This window comes from Anastrepha ludens, chromosome 2 (genome assembly GCF_028408465.1).
Source record: "Anastrepha ludens isolate Willacy chromosome 2, idAnaLude1.1, whole genome shotgun sequence".
NCBI lineage: Eukaryota > Metazoa > Arthropoda > Insecta > Diptera > Tephritidae > Anastrepha > Anastrepha ludens.
The window spans coordinates 110,628,699-110,639,868 of NC_071498.1; the positions used below are offsets into that span (position 1 = coordinate 110,628,699).

The 11,170-nt window shown below is 37.2% G+C and overlaps 1 protein-coding gene across 1 annotated transcript in view; it reads right to left on the reverse strand.

Moving 5' to 3' along the window:
- Positions 1 to 6,144: 6,144 nt before the first annotated feature.
- LOC128855092 (uncharacterized) overlaps positions 6,145 to 11,170 on the reverse strand; it is a 105,023-nt gene continuing 99,997 nt past the window's right edge. The window contains exon 4 of the mRNA XM_054089705.1: positions 6,145 to 9,297. Coding sequence (XP_053945680.1) covers positions 8,642 to 9,297 — 656 coding nt within the window. The 3' untranslated portion in view covers positions 6,145 to 8,641. The remainder of the gene's footprint in view (positions 9,298 to 11,170) is intronic.

Below are 11,170 nucleotides of genomic sequence, written 5' to 3' on the forward strand. Positions count from 1 at the left end.
TATGTTAATCAAAAGCCACGGACATTGAAATTAGGAATTGGCTCAACAAATCTGAATGATCGTAGATGGTATTTAAGAACATTTTTTTTTTTTTTGGATCCGTTCAATTCAGTTCATGTAGGTTTTATAACTTGGTTACCAAATGAAAGTAGCGACCTCCAAATTAGAAAGAACGCAAGCTGTATAAGTAATTTAAAAGAATAAGATTGAGTGAATTTGGAACTACTCCATCTCAAAAACCCTAACAGCGAGTAAGCTGTCGAAATAGATAAACTCATCTGTCTAGTAAATGAAAAGTTACTCGAAAAAATCAAATCAAGAATGAGAAATTTTGAAAAGCGTCTGCAAGATTTTGTGAGTTTTTGAATACTCTTCTATTTTAAAATATGTTTTGGTGTTTAAAGACAGCTTTACTGCGTCTACTCACCAATTCATATGTCCTTGGCCTTATGTCCTAGTGGAATAAGTGTTCACATGTCGGCCCGATTCAACGCTATTCTTATTTTCGACTTCCATATTACCTGAATGAATGGAACCATCGGGTGGCTTTTCCATTTGGTAATGTATTGGGTCCATAACAGAACAAGCATTTATGACCTCTACTCTAACGTTTGACCTCTAGTTTGGCTTCACCATAAAAAAAAAACAAAGAACGTTTTTAATAGGATAGGCTGCCGCCGCAAGGGGCCTACTTGGGCAAAGAATCCAAATTCGTCCATTGTAGTGTGTGATATTTAAACTTGCTATATACGTAGGTATAGCGAAAAAGAGAAAGCCAAGATTTCTGAATCTTAGCCTGACGAGAGCAAGGCAGCTGAGAAGAAGATGCAGACCAACCCAACACTCGCTGGGGCTCATCTTTCCAAGAGTAGACCACAGGTTCTTAAGAGAACTCCAATTTTCTCCTTTAGCGGTGAAACGGTTTCCAGAGTTCGGTGTCTAGTTAGCTCATCAGCCCAGCGATTTCCTTCTACGCTACTGTTACCGAGGGCGCAAATGCGCCTAATATGAAAGTATTCGGATGCAGTCGAGAGAGAAGTCAGACATTCCCCCACTAATTTCGAACTCATAAATAATGAGCCCTGACTGTAGGAGTAGATATTTACGTGCTTTGCAGTAATTACAGAAGTAAGCAAATAATACAGTGCTTCTTTAATTGCTGCTACCTCCCCTTTGGAAAACATATGTATATACAGTGGTCCCGAAGCCTAAATTCGAGCTTAATGGGGAGTTCCTCGCAGCATACTCGCCCACAAACCCATTCCTTCAGCTTCCAGTCGTCCGTAAATACTTGTTTGCTTGCCATGCACTTTCTCCAATTGTTGTATTATTATTATACTATTACTATTACATTTAATTAGTTTTTTTTTTTTTTTTTTTTTTTTTTGAATGCTGCCAAATTGATGATGCGGAGCGTTGATTTTATGCATGTCTAGATGCACCATGAAACGATAAACGCCACGCCAAGTTTGGTTATAGTTATCAACAGTCTTTTGCGATATGAAATGGCCGCATCCGATTCTCCGATTTTACACTATTGGCCTTTTTTTAGTAGGGTGGCTTGAAAGATCGATGTTATGTAGGAAATCCAAACGATTCGAACCTTCAAAACGACCACCACAGCGTCATTGTTAGGGAACCCTATAGGATAAAGACTTTGCCATGTTTTCCTGTTTAATTTGAGCAAAACAATTGCGGTTTATTTGCAGTTCAAGTTATGTTTATGCTGAAATTAGACTCTTCCTACTTTTTTGCATTATTTTGAAAAAATAAGCTTGCATTTGGAACACCCTTTATAAAGAAAAAGCATTTATTATTTTTGCGTTCGTTCTTTGCTTTATTCCGCAATTAATTATAAAATTTCAATTCATTATTGACTTTATTTATTTAGACACAAATAATAGTAAATTAACATTTTTATATACAATAATATTTACATAATATCATTCGGACATTTAGACTAATTCTGTAATAAATTTCTAATTGATTTAAATAGTAAGTGTTCTAATTACATATTCGAAGCCACTTCAGCTGTTATTTTCGAATTCTAATGAACATTTCACGCTTCTTATTATGCTAAGTTACGTGTAGAATTACAATTAGTTCAAATAAATAAATTAGAATTTCAAGCTTACCTTTAGGTTTTTAACAAATTCTTTTACATACTACATGGATTTTTCATTCGTTTGATGAGTTTTTCTTTAACTTGTTTAGAAAGGAACAATTCAAGGTAACATTGCATACCTTTTGTAGGAAATATTGCAGCTTGCAATGGCTGCTCGAATGCTCTTTATTATTACTTATTTATTTATTTATTTCTTGTATAAATTTTTTCAAGTATTTACATTCACAAACAACTAGATATTTATTATTTATTTTATACAAAAAACCTTTCTTATGTATATTTATTTACCAATAGGCAAATCGCTAGAAACATAGTTTATTGAACTTATTTGTTCATAGGGTTAAGTTTTTAAAACCATAACTTCAGATAATGTAAGCCTTTAAAAAACCAATACAAAAATGCAATCCAAACATTCTTTCATTGATATTAATTAGCTTATTATTGGAATATTCTAAAAAATTCCCTATGCATTTGAGCAAAAGTGAAGCCCAACTTGGATACAATAAAAAGTCCGGAACGAGCCGGATTTATATCCGACGCTGGACTGTCACTCCAGCAGCCTTCCGCGTACATGTATGGGGAATGTTCATGCAGCTGAACAACAACAACAATAAGAAGGACTGTGTATCCCTCTCAATAATTTACATTACATCGAGTTTTCTAGATGAAACTAAGTTTTTTTTCTGTTATTCTTCGAATGCTAAAAATATATCGGAAAACAGCCAAAATACTTTTTACCAATGTCCTTTTGGTATATGCTACCCTTACATCCCTTTATAGCATCTTCGACTAAAACTCAATGTCAGCCCTCGTTCTTATTTATGCCTCGAAGCGCAAAAATAATTAGGAAGAACTCTTACTTACTTCGGTTACTTAACCACTAAAATTCCTTTGCGGAGAAACAGCGGCTGCAATTTGACTCAAATAACCTGTGCGATTAAGTCTACAAAATGAGGTTCGCATGCATGTAGGAGCAATTGATGAAAGTAAGAAGACCCTAAGCTGGTCGGAGGTGGGCACTAGGATCACGTGATTATAGGCGTTAGAAAACTGTGTTATGGATGAGCAGCTATGCAACTCTTGACTTTACTATAGTGAAGGAAGATATCCGTTTAAGCCATATTAGGTTGGAATAGCTGGTCTGGTCAACGTTCATCAAATGTTACGGTGATCAGTAAAAAGTCCAGTTCTATCGTAAAATTTCCTTTTATTACTTCGATCCTTAAAAAAGTATGAGATATTCACATAGAAAACACAAAACATACTCTAATTTTTACTCATCTCTACAGCTTCCAAATAAATCGCTATGCAGGGTTCCAATAGACCGACAACCAGATACCACTACACCAGCCCCCCTTTGGCATTCTCTTAAGAAGCCGATTCGGTTTCGCGAATCTGTAAGTTTAGGTTTTTCTTTAACTTTCCGTCTCTTTAATTTGCAGTAGCAAGAAACCCAACTGGGATTTTATACTAAAATTCGATCCACTAAAAGGGTATGCTTTCATTTCGCGTACACGTCTGCTCGAAAGCCTCACTACATATATAGGGAGCTCTAGTAAATATTGACGCTGTACTGTCGAAGGGTTTGTATTGTAAGGATTCTGAGACATTCTTGAACACATAACAAGCTAATATTTACCGACTCAAGGCCTTGATCGCAATTTGGCTGCTTACAAAGAAAGCGTGTTCTGAAAGAGCGAGGTTCAAGGTGCGTACCAGTTTTAGCGCTAAATTAATTACATAGATCTCAGCTAAGGGATGCATTCGCACATTTACTCATTACTTGAATGTAAGCAGTTTGCATTAAAAAAATATTCGCTTTAGGTGATTAGGCAGATCTGAGTGAAGACAATCAATACAAGATCTGAGCTTTTAGATTTAGAGCCAATTTGTTAATTTTTCTGATGACTCTTAGTTACGGAGGTGGCATTAAAATAATGGTGAATTTTTATAGCCACTTCAAATGGGATGGAATGATCTTGTGAGTCCAATTGTACAATTTGTAAAATTTTTAATAGGTGGCATATAAAGACGTTTGCAAATTTCTGTAAAGTAACTGATTTTTTGGAGTAGCCAAAGTGTCAACTAATTTAGACTTCATTCAAATGTTGGATGTAGATTTTATACAAAAAAATCAGCTACCAGTGGATTTATTTATCCCTTTAAATACCTTCCATAGATGCGCCACATGTATGTTGAATTTTAAGAAATTGTGTAAGATGAAATATTTTCCAAAAAAACGTGTAAAACAGGTAATAATAAAATCCATATTAAATAAGTATTCATTAAACAAAAACAATTCATTTTTATTATAAAAAAAAAATTTAAATAAGTGTACAGTAAATCAATCACAGTAAATCAATCCACGAAACATATAAAAATTCAAACTGAAATTAGGAAACAAATCAATTTTGCAACAATTCGTCGCTACTTGACAATAACCGTGAACGTACGTAATATCATATACTTGTATGTACGAAATGGGCCAAAAATGCCATCATCAGTAGATATGTGACATTCTACGTCAGGTATCTCCAGCCCAACTGTTGGGTATTATTCGAATTATTATCGGCTTTTAGATTGTTACAAAGAATGTTATTAATGACTGTTTCTTACCTACTCGAGTTGCTTAAACAATGTGGCGCAAAATTAATCACCCTATCGGAAAATTTATAATTTTTGCAAATGGTGTCATACATCAGTCACATTTGGCATTTGTGAATTAAACAGCTGCAGTAAACAAATACGCGAGCAATGGAGCGCATCAAATTCAAATAAAGATTTCCATCACTCAAAATTATAATTTTTTTATTGAGTAAAAACATTCTTCAAAAAAAAATTGGATGAGAAATTTTGCGCCATCTTGAAAAATACTTGTTATTCAGCTACACGCACTGTAAAATTTGCGTGGGAATTTTAAAACACAGTCGGATCTCCATATCAAGAAGATGGCAACCATGAGTGCATTTAGGTTAAATGAAGCGGGTTGTTGGAAGGAAAAAACTTATGGTCATGCCAGTCTATTATTGTGACAAACTCAGTTCACTTCGCTGAGGACCGATTACATCGGCCCAACGGAGTAATTCAATAGGAATTTTGCCACTCTCTTTCCATCTCTTAAGGAATGGAATAAGGGACTTTTACTAAACAACTTCGGCACTACAGTCTACACAGGTGGTTCAAAAATGAGTAAGTATATATTTTCAAAAACCTAGAATTAAAAACTCTGAGCGTCTTCCTAATACCGGCAGTGTCGTCCAGGCGGAAGTACTGTGAAAGCTTGTGGGCTACTAATCGCAGACTTCTTTTCTAAGAGCAATATCGCTATTCTGTCGGATGGCCAAACTGCAATCCAGGCATTGGATTCAGATACAACAACCTCTAAACTGGCGGAACAAAGTAGGAATAGCCTTACCACCTTAATTGCGGTCCCGGGACATCGAAGCATTGAATGAAATGAAAAATTGGACGAACTGGCAATAAGGGGATCTGCTATGGGTAACATTCTTGCAGAATCGGTATTCACACCATTGGTGCAATCTCAAGAATAAACAATTTCCCCAAAATACCTCCGAATCGCGGATTGTAGATCTGGTCGATAGGAGATCAGTCAGCCGAAATTGGCATCCTTTTCAACATCCTCATATACTGCCATAGTTGCAGGAATTATGGGAAATTAGGAATTATGTTTTATTTTGAGAAAAAAAATTGTTTTGAGATTCATGCAAAAACGAAAATTTCGTGTAAAAAAATTTATTAATAGGACTATCAATAAGTTCGTGCGGTTTTACAACAGATGGCGTAACTTGATTATTATTCCATCGATCCACATTTCCAAACATTCATTGGAGAGCTACTGTCGTAAGGCACAAACGTCAGTATAAGTTTTTTATTTGAAGCGTAAACAACAATATTTTTACCACACTTGAAAATGTCGAATTTCGTGCCAAATAATGTGTTTTTGCGGGGAATTCTTCTTCATTATTTTAATATGAAGAAAAAAGCAGCCGAAAGTCATCGTATCTTGGTGGAAGTTTATGGTGAGCATGCTCTATCTGAGCGAACGTGCCAGAAGTGGTTTGCACGCTTTAAAAGTGGTGATTTTGGCTTGGAAGACGAAGAACGCGAGGGTGCGCCGCCAAAGTTCATGGATACCGAATTGGAGGAATTGCTCGATCAAGATCCGGCTCAAACGCAAGAAGAGGTTGCAAAAACTTTGGGAGTTGATCAATCAACCATTTCCAAACGTTTAAAAGCCATGGGAATGATCCGAAAGGTAGGCCATTGGGTGCCGTATGAATTGAAGCCAAGAGACGTTGAACGCCGTTTTATGGCATGCGAACAACTGCTTCAACGGCACAAAAGAAAGGGTTTTTTGCATCGAATTGTGACTGGCGATGAAAAGTGGGTCCATTACGACAATCCAAAACGTCGGGCAACGTATGGATACTCTGGCCATGCTTCAACATCGACGTCGGCGCAGAATATTCATGGCCTGAAGGTTATGCTGTGTATCTGGTGGGACCAGCTGGGTGTTGTGTATTATGAGCTACTGAAACCGAATGAAACGATTACGGGGGATGTCTACCGACGACAATTGATGCGTTTGAGCCGAGCACTGCGAGAAAAACGGCCGCAATACGCCGATAGACACGACAAAGTTATTTTGCAACATGACAATGCTCGGCCACATGTTGCACAAGTGGTCAAAACATACTTAGAAACGCTCAAATGGGATGTCCTACCCCACCCGCCGTATAGTCCAGACCTTGCGCCATCCGATTACTATCTCTTCCGATCGATGCAACATGGCCTGGCTGACCAGCACTTCCGTAATTACGATGAAGTCAAAAAATGGATCGATTCGTGGATTGCGGCAAAACCGACCGAATTTTTCACAAAGGGAATCCGTGAATTGCCAGAAAGATGGGAAAAAGTAGTAGTAAGCGATGGACAATATTTTGAATATTAAATTTGTAACCATTTTACGTCAATAAAGTTTCAAATTTCGAAAAAAAACCGCACGAACTTATTGATAGTCCTATTAGTAAACCGAGTTATTTCAAAATCGTGTAAAAATCGCTTATTCAACCACTTTCAGAAATTATGGTAGCTCTTTTTAAATGTTAATGAAATTTTTTTTTACAATTTAAGTAGCAAAAAAAACAAAAATCAATTAAAGGAATTTAAAACTTGCGTCACACTTTTTCAAATAAATTTTTTCCTTGCTGTAGAAAAAGATTCTCCCACTTAAATTAATTTCAATCAAATAATTAGTGCTAAATATAAATAACTATTACATTTAACTGCGGCTAATGCCATTTCGTTAGAAATAAAACTGAAATAAAATTAACAATAAAATCTACGCTAAGTCCGCGTGTAAAGAATATCGACTTGCTGGATTTGCTAATGAGTATTAAATGTACAAACTTGCATCTCTATTACTTAGAAGAATTACATGTGTATGTATGTGTGAACATACGATATGTAAGATTAAAACTATTTTGCTAAATTACAATTACGATTAGTTGTTTTTTTGTTGTTATTTTTGTTTTTGCTACGGAAATTTATGGCAAGTGGTTTTCATCTGAAATAAATCACTAAACATGAGTTAAATAAAACGAAGACTAAACCATTTCAAATATACACAAATACAAACTGACCCATATGGTACATATGCGGCTAAATTCAGTTTATTACATGTATTTGTAAAAGAATGAAAAATAAAAATAAATAAAAAACCAAAACTACAATAAATTAAACTCACAATCGATTGCAATCAATGCGCAAAATTGTCGTTTCATAAATTATAAAAAATGAGCGCTAGTTACGAGTGTCTTCTAACTACTTACCTACATACAAACATAAGTACTTATACCTACTGGATACATACTTATGTATCTAATAATTTGTGTGTGTCGCTTTATTTGTGCCTAAGTGTGCTAGTGTGCTTGTGTGTTTGTGTTATTTTGTTTTTTTTCCTTCTTAATATTTCTATGTATTTGTAGTAGTGTATTCCTTTTAAGCTATCTACAGTACGACTTGGATCACATATTTTTTTAGCTTGTCTAATGGGATTAAAAAAAAAAAAGTACAAAATATAAAAATAAATTGTAAAAAAGACTTAATAATTCACAAGAAATAGACAAGAAATACTTTGTGCTTAAGAAAACTGTCTTTACCAGAGGCGGCAATAGTTGCCACGGCAACGGCGTTGGCGTTGGTGTTTCTTGGTTGGTACATATTCCCGTTGCAATGCGTCTTAGGCACAGCTCAGCTCAGCTACGCTATTGGTGACCACATCCCACGCGCTAGCAACTCGCATCTCGTCCCTCGATAGAGATGCGCTTGCAGTCGTACGCGCTGATTTTGACGCCTGCGTACTCGCTTCACATTGCGGCCTGTCACTCTCTGCACTGCTAACTACTTACCATGCAAACTGGCCACCCAACATCATTTGCCATTCGCCATAATGCCCCTATACCACCTCCGTCACCTCCAACGTCGTCCATTTGACTATTTGAGCTTCAGAAATGTCAACAACGCCTTTTGTATCAAACTCCGATTAATGGTCGAATCGGCAGTGTAACGTACGCCTCGCAAATTGCCATCGTTATGATCCACCACACCATACTCGCCAACAATGAAACCATCGTCTGTCTTCTCCTCTACGCGATATTTGCGATAGTTGCGTCCCTCCACCACATACGCCACCTTGGCATCCTCATCATCGTTTCCAGTTTTGCCGCCATCCGCATCAACACTATCATCGCCAGCGCCAGTGCCACCACCATCCAACCCACCTGCATCTCCACCATTGTCATCGTAGTCGCTGGCCACATTGGCATTCGCGTTGGTATTGCCATGATAATGATGTTGTTGTTGTTGCTGATGATGGTGTATTACCCCGCGATTGGATAGCTTTGTGGTGCGCGTTGCATAGGGCTTTGCTGTTGTTGTCGCCGCTGAATTGCCTTGTACACCATGGGCTCGTCCGTTTGTCATAACACTTACGGACTCTTCAATTTCGTAATTTTGCTCTGGGGTCGGCGTATACAAGTCACCGTCGTCATCGTCGTTGTCATCATCATAGTTGCCACTCTGGCTGCTCTCTGTTGTCGCTGTTGCTGTGACAGATGGCCGGTTGTATTTGGAAACACACTTGACTAGATCTGCATTTTGGGCGAATGGAAGAGAATGAAAGAGAAAAAATATACATAGAAAAATTAATAAAAAAATTCAGTGGTAAATGGAAAATAATTCGGAAAATGTTTGCAATTCTGTGAGATTTTCTTACAATTTCTTAAGTCGACTTAACAGCCAAATTCTAAATATAATATTTAATTTCTTATTTTTTCACAGACTTAGCTTAGTGTTCCATCTTTATACAAGTTGGAAAAAATAAAAATGAAAATGGAAGATCAGAATTTAGTGACAGAAACGCGCCGACCCTAGAATTCAAACATTTATTAAAAAATATATGGAGTCGTACCCAACAAGACACGGTAACGGTAGAGATTAGTCGACGTAAGTGGCGCTAGATTGGTCACACATTCCGCAAACCCATGAACCATATTTTAAGACAGGCGCTGAGATGGAGTCCCCAAGGTTCTTGAAAACCTGGCGCCCCAGCGAATACTTGGCACATTGATAGAGATATATGATAACAAAGGCGAATTTAAATCTATTGTACAGGTCATCTACTCCACGAGGAGATCAGGAAGCAAGTAAGTAAGTAAGTAACAACCAATCGAAACCAAACTGAAAGTGAATGAAACTGTATGAAAGTAGAACGAAGTAACCCTACTCAACAAACTAATGTCCAACGCTCGCACGCCTCGACACCGAATTAACTATTGAGATTCACTTTAATAACGCCAGTCCTGAGAAATGGAGAAACTTTTTTCCCAACAAGTACTACCTAGAACTAATAAGCCCATTTATGAGCGAGACCTTCTACTTGTGAATAAAAATCTCATCACACCCGTCCTAATGTATGGCGCATAAGTTTCGACGCTGAAAAAATTTGAAACGGTTTTCTGGCGGACTTTGGGTTCTTTAAGCATTGGCGATGGTGAATATCGTAGACAATGGATCGATAAACAGCATCAGCTTTATTGCAACATGCATAGAAAGAGTACAGCTTCACGATTGTATCTAGGTTATGAGGAACGAGTGGATTTAAATGTTCCCAGAAAGTATTCTATGCGGCACCATCTGGCGGTAGAATAAAAGAAGACCCGAAGGAAAAGTACTTGTTTCCACTTCTTCTAGCGGGTGTCGTTTGGCACGTGAAGGAAATTACTGGTGCTCTTTATTGAGCTCGGTTGTGTCAATAAAGCGAAATAAGAAATATAAGCCTATTGACATCAGCTACCATTGGTACCCTAATTCAGTCACTATCGTCAAGCCTTTTTATAATATTTATGTTTTGAGCCAAATGTTTTAGCTATTTTTCCTATCCCATTAACATTTTTCGGTATCTCCTTTCCCTTACGGAAATTAAAGGAAATTGGAACTGATGCTCCCATGCAGCTCTCGTTTTGCCCTCTCACGCTGTGGTTCTATACAAATACTTTTTTTGCAGTTTGATTTTTTTTCGACTCGCTACAACCCAATGTCCGTTCAAGTCTCAGCAGAATCAATGAGAGTAGAATTTTCTGGCAACTGAAGTAATGAGTTTGCAACATAGTTTTAAAACAATCAAAAGTGGATTTAACGCGTACATCTACACACTCTATACACTCTTGGAGGTTGGAACGCAAGTTCCAATAGCGATCTGGCTATGAGTGTTCACCATGTTGTTAGAATATCAGCAATTGTAGCCTCGAGAAAAACCAACTTCTGATCAGAGTCATGCCAATCTTGGGCACTTGTTCCCAATTACACGAGCATTTATAAGAATATTTGCTAGGCCGGGTCGATATGTGGGGAGGCAAAAAAATCTCCCATTGCTCTGTGAAAATCATATTCTAGAGATCAAAATAAGAAACTTTGCCGAAGGAACCATACCACTAAAACGAATTCTTTGCTGAATATCTGTAT